At 48.3% G+C, this 15,124-nt stretch overlaps 1 protein-coding gene and 1 non-coding gene across 3 annotated transcripts; both read left to right on the forward strand.

Moving 5' to 3' along the window:
- Positions 1-8,648: 8,648 nt before the first annotated feature.
- TIPIN (TIMELESS interacting protein) lies at positions 8,649-14,777 on the forward strand. Of its 2 annotated transcripts, none has more exons than XM_068203525.1 (8): positions 8,649-8,673; positions 9,028-9,187; positions 9,599-9,692; positions 9,930-10,005; positions 11,188-11,310; positions 11,858-11,921; positions 13,784-13,978; positions 14,269-14,777. In XM_068203525.1, exons 2-8 carry the CDS (start codon positions 9,055-9,057, stop codon positions 14,418-14,420), a joined length of 837 nt encoding a protein of 278 aa, XP_068059626.1. In that variant the 5' UTR covers positions 8,649-8,673; positions 9,028-9,054; the 3' UTR covers positions 14,421-14,777. The 2 variants fall into 2 exon arrangements, with proteins under 2 accessions (XP_068059626.1, XP_068059627.1); XM_068203526.1 differs by having other exon boundaries at positions 13,787-13,978.
- LOC137482211 (small Cajal body-specific RNA 14) lies at positions 12,779-12,911 on the forward strand. The gene has a single exon (XR_011003924.1). It is a non-coding gene; the product is annotated as a small Cajal body-specific RNA 14 (non-coding RNA).
- Positions 14,778-15,124: the final 347 nt, after the last annotated feature.

A 15,124-nucleotide genomic window follows, 5' to 3' on the forward strand; every position in this document is an offset into this window, starting at 1 on the left:
CCTCAGAGCGCTCCTGCCCTCCCTCAGAGCGCTCCTGCCCTCCCTCGGGGCGCTCCTGCCCGCCCTCGGGGCGCTCCTGCCCTCCCTCGGGGTGCTCCTGCCCTCCCTCGGGGTGCTCCTGCCCTCCCTCGGGGTGCTCCTGCCCTCCCTCGGGGCGCTCCTGCCCTCCCTCAGGGCGCTCCTGCCCTCCCTCAGGGCGCTCCTGCCCTCCCTCGGGGCGCTCCTGCCCTCCCTCGGGGCGCTCCTGGCCGCCCTCAGGGCGCTCCTGGCCGCGGCCAGCCCGGCCGCCGCCGCGATCGCCCTGCCCTGCCAGGGCGGGCAGGCCTGGCACCGGCTGCACAGAGGAGCTGCGGCTGTCCCATCCCTTGGAAGTGTCCCAGGCCAGGCTGGAGCACCCTGGGACAGTGGAAGGTGTCCCTGCCCATGGCAGGGAGTGGCACTGGATGGGCTTTAAGGTCCCTTCTGTTATAAACGCCAATTACGTGTTTCAAAAATTTAGAAAAGTTTAATAAAAATAAAATGGTTATTAAAATAATACAAGTGTAGTAATAAAGGTTACACAATTAGAGTTAGGACAATTAATGAGACAATAGCAGCAAAGAGTTACAGCCAGGGCTGGGTACCTCTTTCTGGACAAAAGTGAGCCAGGAGAAGGACCCCTGAAAAGAAAATTTAAAAGAAAATTTAGTTAAAAGAAAATTTACTCCTTAAGAAGGGTAATCTGTTGCATACACAAACCACTTTATGGATATGCATATATTTTATTTAAAACAAGAAATTCATCTGGTACTTGTCAAGAAATTTTCTGTAATCCCCAGGCGCCTTCCAGTCTAAGTCAGGCTTGAAGAAATTTGTTTCTGCTGATAAGGAAAATCTCTGGAAAATGTATGGGTTTCTGTAATTGTTATCCCTGTGAGAAGAATTTCTTGATTATCTTCTCCTTTTCTTGAGCTAATTAAAAGAATACCTTACACACATAATTCCTATTTTAACTACTAAACCTTAATTTTAATTACAAAACTGCATTTACTATATTATTAAAATGTTAATACAACATAACTTTCCAACCTAGCATAATACATGTAGTAAATATCTGCGTAGAGCCATATAACATGCATTTTTCACACTTCCAACCCAACCTGTTCTGTGACGGCTTAAACAGAGCCTTGCTTTAACACCCACTTGCTTCCACACATCGATGAAGAGCTGATATTTTTTTTTTAAAAAGAGTCTGCCACTTAACGCTGAAGGACGCGCGCACCGCAGTATTAGGAGCAGCGGGAGCAGAGGGATCCCGGAGGAGAAGCCAGGCACGGAGGCGGCACGGAGGTGTCCAGTGACACCGGCTGGACCTGGCACTGACACCGGCTGGACCCGGCACAGCGCGGCACAGGCAGCCCAGGACGCCTGGGGCTGTCACCGGCCAGGGCCCGGCGGGGCACGTCACCCCCCGGCAGGACAACTGCGTGTCCGTGCCCCAGTGGGCCCTTCTGGAGTAGCAAAGTTGCTTTGAGAGCAATATATATATATATATTTATATATCCTTGCTATGGTCAGTGGAACGTGTTCTTCCGTAGCAGTTCTCTCTCCACGAGGGACAGCTGAAATGTAAAGGTTCTGTTGTTTCACTGTGGGTCTTGCAGGGGGTTCAGGGCAAGATAAGGAATATTGAAGCACCCATATCCTGTTTGGGTGGCGAAGCCAATCTGGACACGTATGTGCAGTTAGCTGTGACACATACACTAATCGGATGATAAGATTCAGGAGATAAAAGGCGTTCCATGCATTTGACTTCCGTGAACAGAGTGACACTAAACTCCTGCATCGGCTGCTGCGATCTGTAAAGAACGTTGCTGAAGTTTGAGTTGCTTTATAAGATTAATTTCTCATTGTCTGAATCCAGCAGAAGTCAGCTGAAAACTTTTAAGGCCTGTAGGAGTTACACAGTGAGAAGGGCTTAGATTTCTTCTGATTTCTGACACAGCTGACAAATTCTTTCTGTTGCTGCTGTACATTTCTGTACCGCACAGCGCTCCATCTGTCAACAAACGCGACACATGGAGCAGAAAACGCTCTGCAGTTACTCATCATTTTGCTTAAGCGATAAAGGAAACCTCTCACAGACACACGTGAGCCAAGAAGTGAAGCAGCACCGAGGAACTGAGCACTGAGGTGGAGGTAGTGCCTTGGTACTGGTAAAAGAGTGAAAAACCAGTTTCTTTGGCAGCTCCATTTTTTCCTATTTTCCTGATTTTTTCCTGATTTTCCTAATGGTCCTTTTCATATACAAGACATGTGAATACACCACCTGAATGAATAACATCTTTCCAGCAGTGGACGGGTTTTACACTCCAGTGAGTTGATTCAGACACCAGAAGAAGTGCAGAGTTAATTCCATAACAAAATTTCTACTGTGAATACTTTCGATAAAGAACCAACCTGAATTCTGTATGATTTAAATTTTTGTGGTTTGCAAAAGTACAATTATATTTTAATTAAAGTAGTCATTAATGTTTTTATAAAAACTGAAATGATGAACAAAGTTCTCCATATGTAATGCAAAAATGCTGAATAGTTCCTGTCATCCATTTCTAAAATAAAAATTAAAAAATTAATTTTTTTTCCACAGCTTTGCCATTAAAGACGTGTTCCCTCCTTCCAATTCCAGATATTAAGGGACAGCTCCCTCCTCTGGAGCGCTTTATCCTTGCACTGAGAACACTGGACTGTGAAATTACTGATTTCATCAATCTCTTAAAATCCCTTTGACCTAAGCACAAAACCCCCCCCAAAAAAAAAATCTCGGATTCACTGTATCCAGAAATATATTCATGGGAATGTGGATTGATGCCACTGCAGAAATAATTTCTGTACTGTTGTCTGCAAAACAAATAGGTTTAACTTCAGGGCATTAGTTACGAAAAAATTAAGTGCATTTCCCCAGCCAAAACAGAAGACATGTTTTGGAAATTTGAATATTCTCCGTGGAAGGAACTGTGTTTTGCTGTACAAACAGGTGTTTCTGGAGGTGAATCACAGAGGAAAAGATGAAGAAAAAGAGAAGGCACTGTCAATTCAGCGAGAGGCTTCTGAGCGGGGAGACTTTCTGATTTATTGATTTCAGCACTGCTTGGAAAAATAGAAATATTTTGTCTGTGAAAATAGAAGTGGAACAAAGAAGCTCGTCTTCATTACCACTTTTTTCCCCTTATAGAAACCGAAATTTTGCCTAATTTCTTGCATGAAAAGAAAACCACAATTACTATATAGATCAATGGCATCTAAATTGAGCCAACTTTTCAAACTTGATTGCCATATAGAGCTGCTTATTTTACTGCCAAAACGTGCACACAAACTTATATTTGCAAGATTTAATACTTCTTAATCTATTTAGTGGTTAGCAAAGAAAGTTAGGGAAATAATTAGTCCCATAAAGCAGTGGAATTTAAGAAGTCTGATCCGAATTTTAATAAAATTGGCCAAGAAGATCAAAAATTATTTGAAGGGAGCTGGCAGAGATCACAACCTGCCTTGCACTTTATTTTCCTCAAGAAACACAGATTTAAAATAGCACTGCGGATCACAGCACAATTTGAATGCTTTGTGATATACTAAAAGCTTAGAAATTAACATTTAAGGTGGCTGCATAATATCAAATTTAGATTAGATCAGCAAGGTATAAATGTAAATAAGTATAAAGCACAAATAACTGAAATTTGCTTAATCCTTAAGATGTGACTTCCCATTAATACAGATACAGTGGGAGCAGTTGTGTTGAGGGTTTATGGCATGAACAGCTTTGCCAGCACAATATTTGAAGGGTTTTTTTGCCGAGCAAATTCTGCTCCCTTAGGAATAAACCCCTTCAAGCATGGAAGAAGGCAATTATCCATTTGACAGATTTGCTTTGCTGTACATTACGTGTAACAAAGCAGGAAATGAGACTGAAATATAAAATAGGGTGCTAATTTTCTGCAGTTTTTCTAATGAAATTACAGTAATCAAACAGAAACAAGCAGTAATATTTCCTTTTCACCTAAGCTAGAAACCAGAAGTGTTTTCTAGAATGGAGGCAACCTGCGGGGGGTTTTTTGTTTGTTTTTTCCTGACTTATTATTTTAGCAGCATGTGGCTGGTTATTCATTTCCTGAGGAAAAACCAATAATCAATGCCTGCCAGCATTTGCTTTTTATTTAATTAGGAACATAGGACTGGAAAGAACCACCTAGGTCATCAAGTCCAGTTTCTAATTAAACCCTCTTCAAAAATATTGATTAATCAAAGTTGCATAAATATGGTGGGTTTTATAACCCAGAGTCCTCTGCAGAGATTGTAAGTGATCTTCTGTTTGTTTGGTTTTTTTTTTTGTTTTTTTTTTTTTTTGGTAAGGATTTTTCAGAACAAAGAGTGACTACTATTTTCAAAGCAAAGAGCTCATCATGTAGATATTTGATTTTCAATAATTTTATATGACAATGACAATATTTTGTGCTGGAAATTAGCAGCACTTGATCTATGATTATTATTAAATCTCTGTGTTAATTTTCACACTTCAACTATCTCAATCGATTGAAGAAATTGGCCATATCTAAAAAGGTAAGATTAATTGATTCAGTGCTAAAAAATCCATTTGTGTGTTCTCCCTATATTTAATATATTCTTGATTATAAAAGATGCTGCAGCAATTGGGAATACACGTTTTAAACATTATTTGTTAAAATAATTTTAACCAGAAAGTAACTGCAATTGATTTTGTCGTACTAGAAGGAATACATTAAATTACCAGAAACATTGTATGTCAAATTTGAATTTATAGAGAAGTAAGGGAAAACCAATTCCTTTAATGGATTAATATTTTACAGTAATTTATATAGTTTTGTTTAAACAAAGAGACCATAATTTAAGTCAGATACGCTTCTATGGCCTGAGCTGTAAAAATAAAGAGAACAATTTACAGCTCCAACTGCTTTGGAGACGGGAGCCTGTTGTCCCCGCAGCCCAAATCCTTACATGGCATTTCATGTGCACAGCTGCCAAACCTCTGAGGGCTCAGCATATTTGTTCCAGCCTGGACAACTGCAAACTGTTCAGCTGTAAATTCCCACAAGGCTTTGTCTGGAGAAGAGCTCAGGATGGCTCAGGTCCTGGTCTGAGCCAGGGTGGGAATCCCGGAGCTGCACTGGCAGCAGTGTGGCCACAGGAGCAGGGCCGTGGTTGCGCCCGTGCTGGGCACTGGGGAGCAGCTGCGGAGTGCTGTGCCCGACCCCTCAGTTCAAGGACACTGGGTGTGTGCGGGGGCCTTAGGCTGGACAGGCAAGATGTGGCTGGGGGTGTGTGTTCTATTGCCATCTGTCAGAGCTGGGGCAGTTATCTTCTGATCTTTGGGCAGTTTTCTTTACCTCTCCCACAGCCAGTCCTCCCTCCGGGAAATATCTTCTGTTCATGGGCCATTAATTATTAATTATCTTCTGTTCATGGCCAGTGAGTGTCCCTGCATGGCTGAGAAAATTCCATCATCCCATGGGGAGAGGATCTGCCCAGGGGAGGAGTCAAGCATTCCTACCTCGATACAATCTGAGGTTTTGGGACACCACAGCAGCCTTTGCCCACTGCATTCCCAGAGGAGCAGCTTTCTGCCCCACTGCATTCCCAGAGGAGCAGCTTTCTTCCCCACTGCATTCCCAGAGGAGCAGCTTTCTGCCCCACTGCATTCCCAGAGGAGCAGCTTTCTGCCCCACTGCATTCCCAGAGGAGCAGCTTTCTGCCCCGCTGCATTCCCAGAGGAGCCGCTTTCTTCCCCGCTGCATTCCCAGAGGAGCAGCTTTCTGCCCCACTGCATTCCCAGAGGAGCAGCTTTCTTCCCCACTGCATTCCCAGAGGAGCAGCTTTCTTCCCCACTGCATTCCCATAGGAGCAGCTTTCTGCCCCACTGCATTCCCAGAGGAAGCCCAGGCCCATCCACACCAGCCCTGGAGCTTCAGAGGAAAACTCCAGCCTTGTGCAGGATCCCTGCTCCAGCAGAAGCACAGCTGGCACTGCAGGAGGGCTGAGCCACCATGGGATGGGACTGCTGCCACCACCCTGACCCACGGGCTGCCAGGGCCTGCTCTGACCCTGGCAGTGTTGGTTTGTATTACTCCATTTTTATTTTTATTTTCCCTAATAAATAACTGTTATTTCTACTCCCATATCTTTGCCTGAGAGCGCCTTATTTTCAAAATGATAATAATTCGTAGGGAGGGGGTTTGCATTTTCCATTTCAAGAGAGGCTCCTGCCTTCCTTAGCAGACACCTGGCTTTTCAAACCAAGACACCAGGGAGGGGAACAGAGCTGGGAAGGAGCTGAAGCCCCAGGAGGGGCTGAGGGAGCTGGGAAGGGGCTCAGCCTGGAGAAAAGAAGGCTCAGGGGGCCCCTGTGGCTCTGCACAGCTCCTGACAGGAGGGGACAGCCGGGGGGGTCGGGCTCTGCTCCAGGGAACGGGGACAGGAGAAGGACATTGTCTCAAGCTGCACCAGGGGAGGCTCAGGTTGGACAGCAGGAGGAATTTCCCCATGGAAAGGGTGCTCAGGCCTTGGAAAGGGCTGCCCAGGGAGGCTTGGAGTGCCCATCCCTGCAGGTGTCCCAGGAGTTCCTGGAGGTGGCACCCAGTGCTCTGGGATGGTGACAAGGTGGGGATCGGGCACAGGTTGGACTCGAAGGTCTTGGAGGTCTTTTCCAACCTCAGGGATTCTGTGATTCAGAAGAGACAGGAGCTCAACAATTTTAAATCCCATTCCTGGAGGTGACTCACCGTGAAGCTTTTCAACACTGGATATTTCAAATTAAGCAGTAATCCCCAGCAGGTTTTCCTTGACAAAGTGACACCACAGGCAGCTGGAGGTGCTGGTGGGTGAGACATTGGACATGCCCTGGCCATGTGCAGGGGCAGCCCAGAAAGCCAAGTGTCTCCTGGGCTGATCCCACAGCGTGGGCAGCAGGTGAGGGGGAATTCTGCCACTCTCCCTGCCCAGGTGAGACCCCACCTGCAGAGCCGCCCCACCTTGGGGCCCAGCACAGGAAGGGGAGTGAGTCCAGAGGCACCAGCATGAGCAAGGGGATGGAGCATGTCTCCGGTGGGGAAAGGCTGGGAGAGCTGGGATTGTTCAGCCTGGAGGAGCTTTGGGGTGACCTGTGCCCTTCCAGTTCATGAGGGCACCTAACAGGAAGGATGGAGAGGGACTATTTACAAGGATCTGCAGAGACAGGACAAGGGGCAATGGCTTCAAACTGACACAGTAGGTTTGGATGGGATATTAGGATGAAATCCTGGGATATTAGGATGAAGTTCCTCCTTGGGACGGTGGTGCATCCATGGCACAGGTTGCCCAGAGCAGCTGTATAATCCCTGAGTGTCCAAAGCCAGGCTGGACAGGGCTTGAAGAAAGCTGGGATAGTGGAAGGTGTCCCTGCCGACAGCAGGCGGGTTGGAATGAGAATGAGATGATCTGTAATGTCCTTTCCCACCCTCAGCACTCCCGGACTCCATAACCCTGGGGTCGCCTCAGCCCGCTGCGTTTTGGCGCCGAAACCCCTGAGGCGCCTCCTTCGGGAGCTCGCGAGACTCGGCGCTCTCGCGGGACCCGGCGCGCGCGGGGCAGCCCCGGCCCCTCAGCCCGGCCCCGGAGCAGAAACAGCCCCGGAGCCCGGCCCCGCTCCAGAAACAGCCCCGGAGCAGAAACAGCCCCGGAGCCCGGCCCCGCTCCAGAAACAGCCCCGGAGCCCGGGCTGCCACCGCCTCAGCCCGGCCCCGCTCCAGAAACAGCCCCGGAGCAGAAACAGCCCCGGAGCCCGGCCCCGGAGCAGGAACAGCCCCGGAGCCCGGGCTGCCACCGCCTCAGCCCGGCCCCGCTCCAGAAACAGCCCCGGAGCAGAAACAGCCCCGGAGCCCGGCCCCGGAGCAGGAACAGCCCCGGAGCCCGGGCTGCCACCGCCTCAGCCCGGCCCCGCTCCAGAAACAGCCCCGGAGCAGAAACAGCCCCGGAGCCCGGCCCCGGAGCAGGAACAGCCCCGGAGCCCGGGCTGCCACCGCCTCAGCCCGGCCCCGCTCCAGAAACAGCCCCGGAGCAGAAACAGCCCCGGAGCCCGGCCCCGGAGCAGGAACAGCCCCGGAGCCCGGGCTGCCACCGCCTCAGCCCGACCCCGCTCCAGAAACAGCCCCGGAGCCCGGGCTGCCACCGCCTCAGCCCGACCCCGCTCCAGAAACAGCCCCGGAGCCCGGGCTGCCACCGCCTCAGCCCGGCCCCGCTCCAGAAACAGCCCCGGAGCAGAAACAGCCCCGGAGCCCGGCCCCGGAGCAGGAACAGCCCCGGAGCCCGGGCTGCCACCGCCTCAGCCCGGCCCCGGAGCAGAAACAGCCCCGGAGCCCGGGCTGCCACCGCCTCAGCCCGGCCCCGGAGCAGAAACAGCCCCGGAGCCCGGGCTGCCACCGCCTCAGCCCGGGCCCCGGAGCCCGGGCTGCCTCCGCCTCAGCCCGGGGCCGCTCCGGCCGGGGCCGCTGCAGACAGCGCTGCTGAAACAGAGCCACAGAGCCTCGGCTGCCACCGCCTCAGCCTGGCCCAGCCGGGGGCTCTGGGTCAGCTTCGCTTGAGGAGCCGGAAAACGGGACTCATCCTCCGGACCGCGTTTCGAAGTGGGTGAGCTGTAAATCTGGGGAATTGCCACTCCACTCCCGAAGGCTTTGGTCAGGGATGTAAGTGCCACGCGGCTCCATGGATAAGCGCTGTGGTCAGGAATCCACTTATTTTGGTTAATTTCTGCCACTCCCAAGTAACTTTGACGAGTTGAAACATCACAAACCCTTATTTTATTCGGCTCAGCGAGGCTGGGTTGTGTTATCCTCTGTATGGTATTTGCTGTTTAATTTGTATGATGATCTGGTTGGCAGATCTTTTCCTGAAAAAGCTGTAAATGTTGCATATAATTGACGTTTTTCTGCTTCTGTGGCAGCCTCGCTGCTTCTCTTTAAATGCTTTTGGTATTTTCTGCAGGAGCGGGAAAAAGGCTTCTTTGTGGCCATGCTGGATCCTTTAGAGAACAACTTGTTTGATCTTCCTGATTATGAGAACACAGAAGATGAAACCTTCCCACCTCTTCCACCTCCTGCCTCTCCTGGAAGAGACGATCCAGAATGGGCTCAGACTAATGGAGGTGAGCACCCAGAACCCCTAAAAATCCCATTTTAATGCTGTGCAGTCAAAATTAGTGATATTGGACTTCAGTGCATAACAATAGGCAGAAAACAAACTGTAAATTTAAATTGTTAATCATGTGATGCTTTCCAGCTTGTGGGAAAAGTGTGTTTTTGTAGAGTCTGTGAAAATATGTGCACAACGGCATCTTTATAAAACTCAAGCTCTTCTGACAAAATGTTGCTACAAGTAGTTATACAGCAATGATCTGTAGTTACTCTTTATGACTTGGCTTTTAGGAGGGATAAGAGTGTTGGATGTGCTCTCAATGCGCTTATCAGAAATACAAGTAGAAACTTAAAATGTGCATGACACAATGCTAGGTGATGGCAACTGCTTTGAATACTTAAATGATGCTTTTCTTCCCCAGATCCAGATGGAAACCAGCAGTCCCAAACAAAGGATTCTGCTGTGACCACACAGAAGGCAATAAAAAGACCAAGGCCTAGATTAGATGCCCAAAGGTAACTTTATACAGAATACTTCTTTGTGTGCTGAGTTTGATGTAGGGCTGTGGGAGAATGATTAAGGTACCTCTAAAACTGGTGTGAGTTCTTTTATAATCAACACAAAGAATCCAAGCTTTAGGCTGTTTCAAGTAATGTGAGAGTTTTTTCTTTGTTTGGTGGTTTTTTTTTTTTTACTTGTTAATTGAAAGAAGAAAGTGGGTTTCAAATAACTCCCCCATTTCCTATTCCCAGGTTAATTTCAGAAAGAGGGATCCCAGCTCTGAGACACATGTTTGACAATGTGAAGTTCAAGGGCAAAGGGCACGAGGTAAGAGGTGGTGAGCTTTGGTTTTGTTTCCTGGGAGGTGAATGCAGATTTGCTAGAATGCTGCCCCCCTGGTATGGGGAGCATTGACAGTACTCTGGTTAGCCAGCAGTGCCTGACAAGCCCTGATGGTGTTTGGAGCTGCAAACTTCAAAACAAATATTAAATGCTTTAACCAAATCCATCTTTTGATCATAAAATTCTTTTCCTCAACTCTAAAAGCAGACTATCCCATCTGTGACTCTTACATTGTCCATACAAGCAGGGTTTTGAATCCCAAGGTTTTTAAAAAAAGTGTGAGATGGCACTTGAGCAAAGAGACATCAGGACTTTCTCTACAAGCTTTCTTACTGTTTTGGGTGCACTTAACATGCAGAGCTTATTTTCCTTTGCATTTCATTATAGAGTTGGTTGTAGACAGGGGAGGGTCACTCTCTTCTCCCAGGTAACAAACAATAGGACAAGAGGAAACAGCCTCAAGTTGTGCCAAGGGAGGTTTAGGTTGGTTATTAGGGGAAATTTCTTCACCAGGAGGGTTGTCCAGCCCAGGCAGCCTGTGCTGTGGAGTCATCATCTCCAGAGGGATTTAAAAGACATTTAGATGTGACATGTTTTACTGGTGGCCTTGGCAGTACTCAGGGAGTGGCTGGACTCTGTGATCTCTGAGGATTTTTCCAACCCAAACAATTCCGTGATTCTCCTGGCACACTGGCAAGGACACCTGTGCATCTCTGGTTTATGTGTTCTCATTACCACTGGAGCACAAAGGAACTGGGCAGTGGTGCTGAAAGGTGCACAAACCTTTCCCAGATCAGCCTAACGTGATGTGTCTCCATTCTAAACGTCAGGATCAATGCCAGCTGTGCCCCTGTGGATTTATTTCAGCCTGAGTTCAGGCCTGATTGTTTAAGGACAACGCTTCAGGACCTGCAGATGTGTTACAGGGTATGCAGATGCTCCTCTGAACTTGTATCAGTGCTGTTCTCACAGCCTGAGATTACACTGACACTGGATTGTGGGAGGAGGAAGGAAAGGTTGCCCTCACATTGGTACTGCTGACATTTTGCAGAGACTGGCAAGCTGCAGATGCTCCATGCATTCAGGAATTGCTGTCCCCTTTCCCTCTGCAGTCTCCCTCCTCTGTCAGCTTTAGTAGCTGGGTGTTGTCTTTCCTTTCTTCTCCAGGCAGAGGACCTGAAGACACTGATCCAGCATATGGAGCACTGGGCTCACCGACTGTTCCCACAGCTGCGGTTCGAGGATTTTATTGACGTAGTGGAGTCTTTGGGAAACAAAAAGGAAGTTCAGGTATGTATTTCTGTCAGCTCCTCTTCATGGTGTTTGGAATAGTGCAAGAAGTAGGTTTAGGGGGTCAGTTATGCAGCAAAAGAAGACTTAGGTTGTGCACACTGCTGAGAAGTATAATGTTATTTAAATAAATTTCTCTCACTTTAGAGCTTTGTCTGGTATTTATGTTTGTATTTAGATACAAACATATCCTTATTTGAAATAATCCTCCAGAGAATTGGCTTCAGCATTTTCAGGCCATCTTTAAGCACAGCAAGTTGCTTAACTAGCTGGAACTGGTTGGGGTTTGGGTTTTGTTTGGTTGATTTTTAATGTTTGAACTTGCAAAAGAAGACTGATAAAGAATTCAGCTTCACACGGCTGGGTGATCGATGAAGGACTGGGAAGATGATCACAGCATTGAAGGTCTGTGTGTCAAATGGACATGAAGTGAGAGTATTTTTTCAGAGTAATAAAGTGTAAAATTGCTGTGGTTTTCCCATCCTCCCAAAGTTGAACATAAAAACTTGCTACAGATGAAACACCAGTCTTTTAATGTCACCTGCAGACCTGCCTGAAGCGGATTAGACTTGATCTTCCTATTTTACATGAAGACTTCAAACATAATGAAGGTATGTTCTCTCTGCTATTTGTTCACTACTTCAGTGCTTAAGATTATTTCCCTTCCTACTGACCCAAAGTGAATGATCATGGTAAGCATTTCAGGTGTAGAAAAATTGCTGAGAGGTCTCTGCTTTAAAGCCAGGCTTCTGTGAGTCGTATGGTGACAAAATGAACTGGTACTTGAACATATGTGTGTAAAAATAAATAAAATGGCATGATCTGCTGAAAGGAAATGGAAAATGGGATTAACCAGCATTGTTAGAAATAAAAAACCCTTAGAAGTGCAATTATTGAGCACACAGGTTTGTGTTGCACTCTCACATGAGTGCAGTCTGGAGAGCTCTTGGATCCTGTTAAAGCAGGAATCACAAGCTCATGCTGATTGTTCTCTGAGGAGCTGCAGTGCAGTCAGGCTGTGGTGTCCCTCACAGGCAGAGTGCCTGCTCGTGCTGGGGACACTGTTGTGTCTGTCAGAGCTGGCACACAGCTCTGGGACAGTTCCTTCTGCCAGGATCAAAACCCAGCACTTGGTGAGGACATAAGAGTCTCTTCCAGTCAGATAGAAATTGGACATTAACAGTATTTTAATTAAAGAGGAAGTAGAGTTCACATGGTAGTTTGTAAGAAACTTTAGCAGCAGAAAGGAGGGAATTTCACTGTCATTCCTAAGGACCTGTGCAGGGTTTTGCATTTCTACTGTCAGTCTCTCTTGAGGGCATTATCTCGCCACTGTCCCATTTGTCTCCACGTGAACCCCGGCCTCCAGCCCAGCCCGTGCTTGGGAACGGTGCTGTGGATGAGTTCATGAGTGGAAACAGCTGGGCTGGCCTGGCCTTTGGGGTGCCCTTGGGGCAGTTGGTGACACGTGGCTGCCTTCACTGCTGCTGCACTGTGAGAGCTGCAGTGCAGCCAGAAGCAGCCACGGAGAGCAACACGAGTGGTTCCTGCCGACAGGGTCTGCAGAGCGATCAGTGTTCTGTGCGATGGTTCCACACACTGGCCTTGAACCTGCTTAGAGCTGAGCTGCTCCTCAGCTCTGGGGCTGAGGGCTCTGCTGCAGCCTTCAGGGGAACAGCTGGAGTGGGCGTCTCACGGGTGTGACATAAAACCTCAAGCTGGGCTGTTGTGTTAACAACCCAACCTTTTTGTCAGCTCTCCTTTCTATTCAGAAGCTTAAAGTGGTGCAGAGGCCCTGGGTGCTCTGCTGCTCTCTGGGTGGGTGAAGTTTGTCTAACTGAATTGCCTCCGCTTGGCACGTTTCAGTGCTGGCAGATGAGTAAATATCTCTGTAATAGAGCACACTGAATTCAGAACCGAGTACTCGGTGTACTTCTGATTCACAGAATCCTGGATTGGTTTGGGTGGGAAGGGACCTTAAAACCCATCCTGTTCCATCCCCTGCCGTGGGCAGGGACACCTTCAATTCGTGCCACACAGCCTGGCCTTGAAAGGTTGGAATTCCTGCAGGACTCCTGCCACTTTCTGAAGGACAGTGTTTTATTAGTAGGGTTGGGAGGAAAATGACCTGGCCCTAAGGGTTGCCTGGATTTCCTGTCCCTTTTGAGCCTTCAGGCACAGCTGCTGTTGCTAACTGAATGCACAGAGCTGTGCCTCTGCACTCAGGCATTGATTGTTGTGTGTGTGAGCTCTGAGCACTTGTTGTGCCCTTTGAATACTGAGGCTGTGGGCCTAGGCAGAAAATTTCCCATTAAAATTAAATTATGGAATGAGCTTCAGCTGTCAATACAAAATGTAGAACACAAAAATGCTTCCAGAATATTCTCTTGACTGATGTGTTGTGGATCTCTGTGGATTTAAAGTGTTGATTCTGCCCCTCTTCCCCCTGCCACCCCTCCTCTTCAACCAGAAGGAGAAGGGGAAAACAATGGGCTGGATGCAGCTGCTGAAGATGCACGTTCCCACTCTGGCAGTGCAGAAGAGCTGAATCCCCTGCCTGGGACGAGCCTGACGGAGGAGCAGCAGGAGCGGATGAAGAAGAACCGGCAGCTGGCCCTGGAGCGGCGGCAGGCGCGGCTGCAGGGCCTCAGCCAGTCCCAGCACCAGGGTGAGGACCCAATTCCAGTGGAACAGGGAGGGCAGGGGCCTGAGCTGCTGGCTCATGGCCCTGGTGGCTTTCCCAGAAAGCGCTGCAATGTGCAACTCTCACATTTGAAGGTTTCCTGTAGTTAAACTCCCCGGTGGTTGTACCAAGCTGTGACAGCTTTGTCTCTGGTGAAATGCAACTCAGCCTCTTAGCTCTGAGCTGCCTGTGCCACAGCCTGGGATTCTGGTGATGGAGACATCAGTAACACAGCAACAGCATCTGCTCATGGTTTTTCTTTTGTTCCTCAGCAGAGCTCCCCAGCAGTTACTCAGAAGAGGAGTTCGACAGCCCAGTTGCTCAGCATCCCTCTGACCTTACTGAAGACACTCAGGTTCCTGCAGCCAGGGATGCTCCCACAGAAGATGGAGATGATGAATTGGAAAGTGCCAGGGAAGAGCAGTAGCTCCCTCACACCGTGAACGCCTTTCTTGACCAAAAGACCCCCTGCTTTAAGTACTGTCATTACACCGAAATGTAGCTGGCTCTTGGCACTCCAGAAGCTTCCGGGAAGTCTTTCCCATGGCGTCACTGAAGGACAGAACTCTTCCCTGGAAGCTGCAGGGGAGCAGCTCCATACACCAGGAAACAGAACAAAGTCCTTCAGCTGCACTTGAGCCATCTTTTCCACCTCCCAAAATGTTTTCTAGGAAATGTTTTTGGACCTACTTTGAATATAGTTTATCATTTATGTTAAACTGAATGAACTGGATGTTGATGGAATAAGTTGCTATTAAAGGCATGTTTGGGGTTTTTTAACAGGGGTACTGGATTTTTTTAACTGCTTATCCATTATTTATATCTTTTTCATATAAAATGGAAGCTATTAAATTTCAGAAGTCAAACCTGAAATTCTTGTATGAGGCTGCTACAAGGCCAGGGCTCCCACCCTTCCCCGTGCCTTGGGTCAGACATCTCTCCCCAGACAAACACCTCCCCTGCTGGAACAAGACCGTCCTTCCCCGATCCTGCTCTGCTCGAGCCTCTGCTTCAGCCTCTCCTTAGAGTCCTGGTTTTCCTTACACAACAGCTTTTCCCTTTTGAGGAATGAAGAGGAATCACCCCTTCTAATAAAGGGGTAAAGAGTCCTGAATTTCTACACACTGAATT

This window comes from Anomalospiza imberbis, chromosome 13 (assembly GCF_031753505.1).
Source record: "Anomalospiza imberbis isolate Cuckoo-Finch-1a 21T00152 chromosome 13, ASM3175350v1, whole genome shotgun sequence".
Taxonomy (NCBI): domain Eukaryota; kingdom Metazoa; phylum Chordata; class Aves; order Passeriformes; family Viduidae; genus Anomalospiza; species Anomalospiza imberbis.

Excerpts from the sequence above, each read along its gene's own strand:
- TIPIN (XM_068203525.1), top strand. The coding sequence starts at position 9,055 with ATGCTGGATCCTTTAGAGAACAACTTGTTTGATCTTCCTGATTATGAG. Across the intron at positions 11,311-11,857 it reads GAAACAAAAAGGAAGTTCAG|ACCTGCCTGAAGCGGATTAG; the intron begins GTATGTATTTCT and ends TGTCACCTGCAG. Across the intron at positions 13,979-14,268 it reads CAGCCAGTCCCAGCACCAGG|AGCTCCCCAGCAGTTACTCA; the intron begins GTGAGGACCCAA and ends GTTCCTCAGCAG.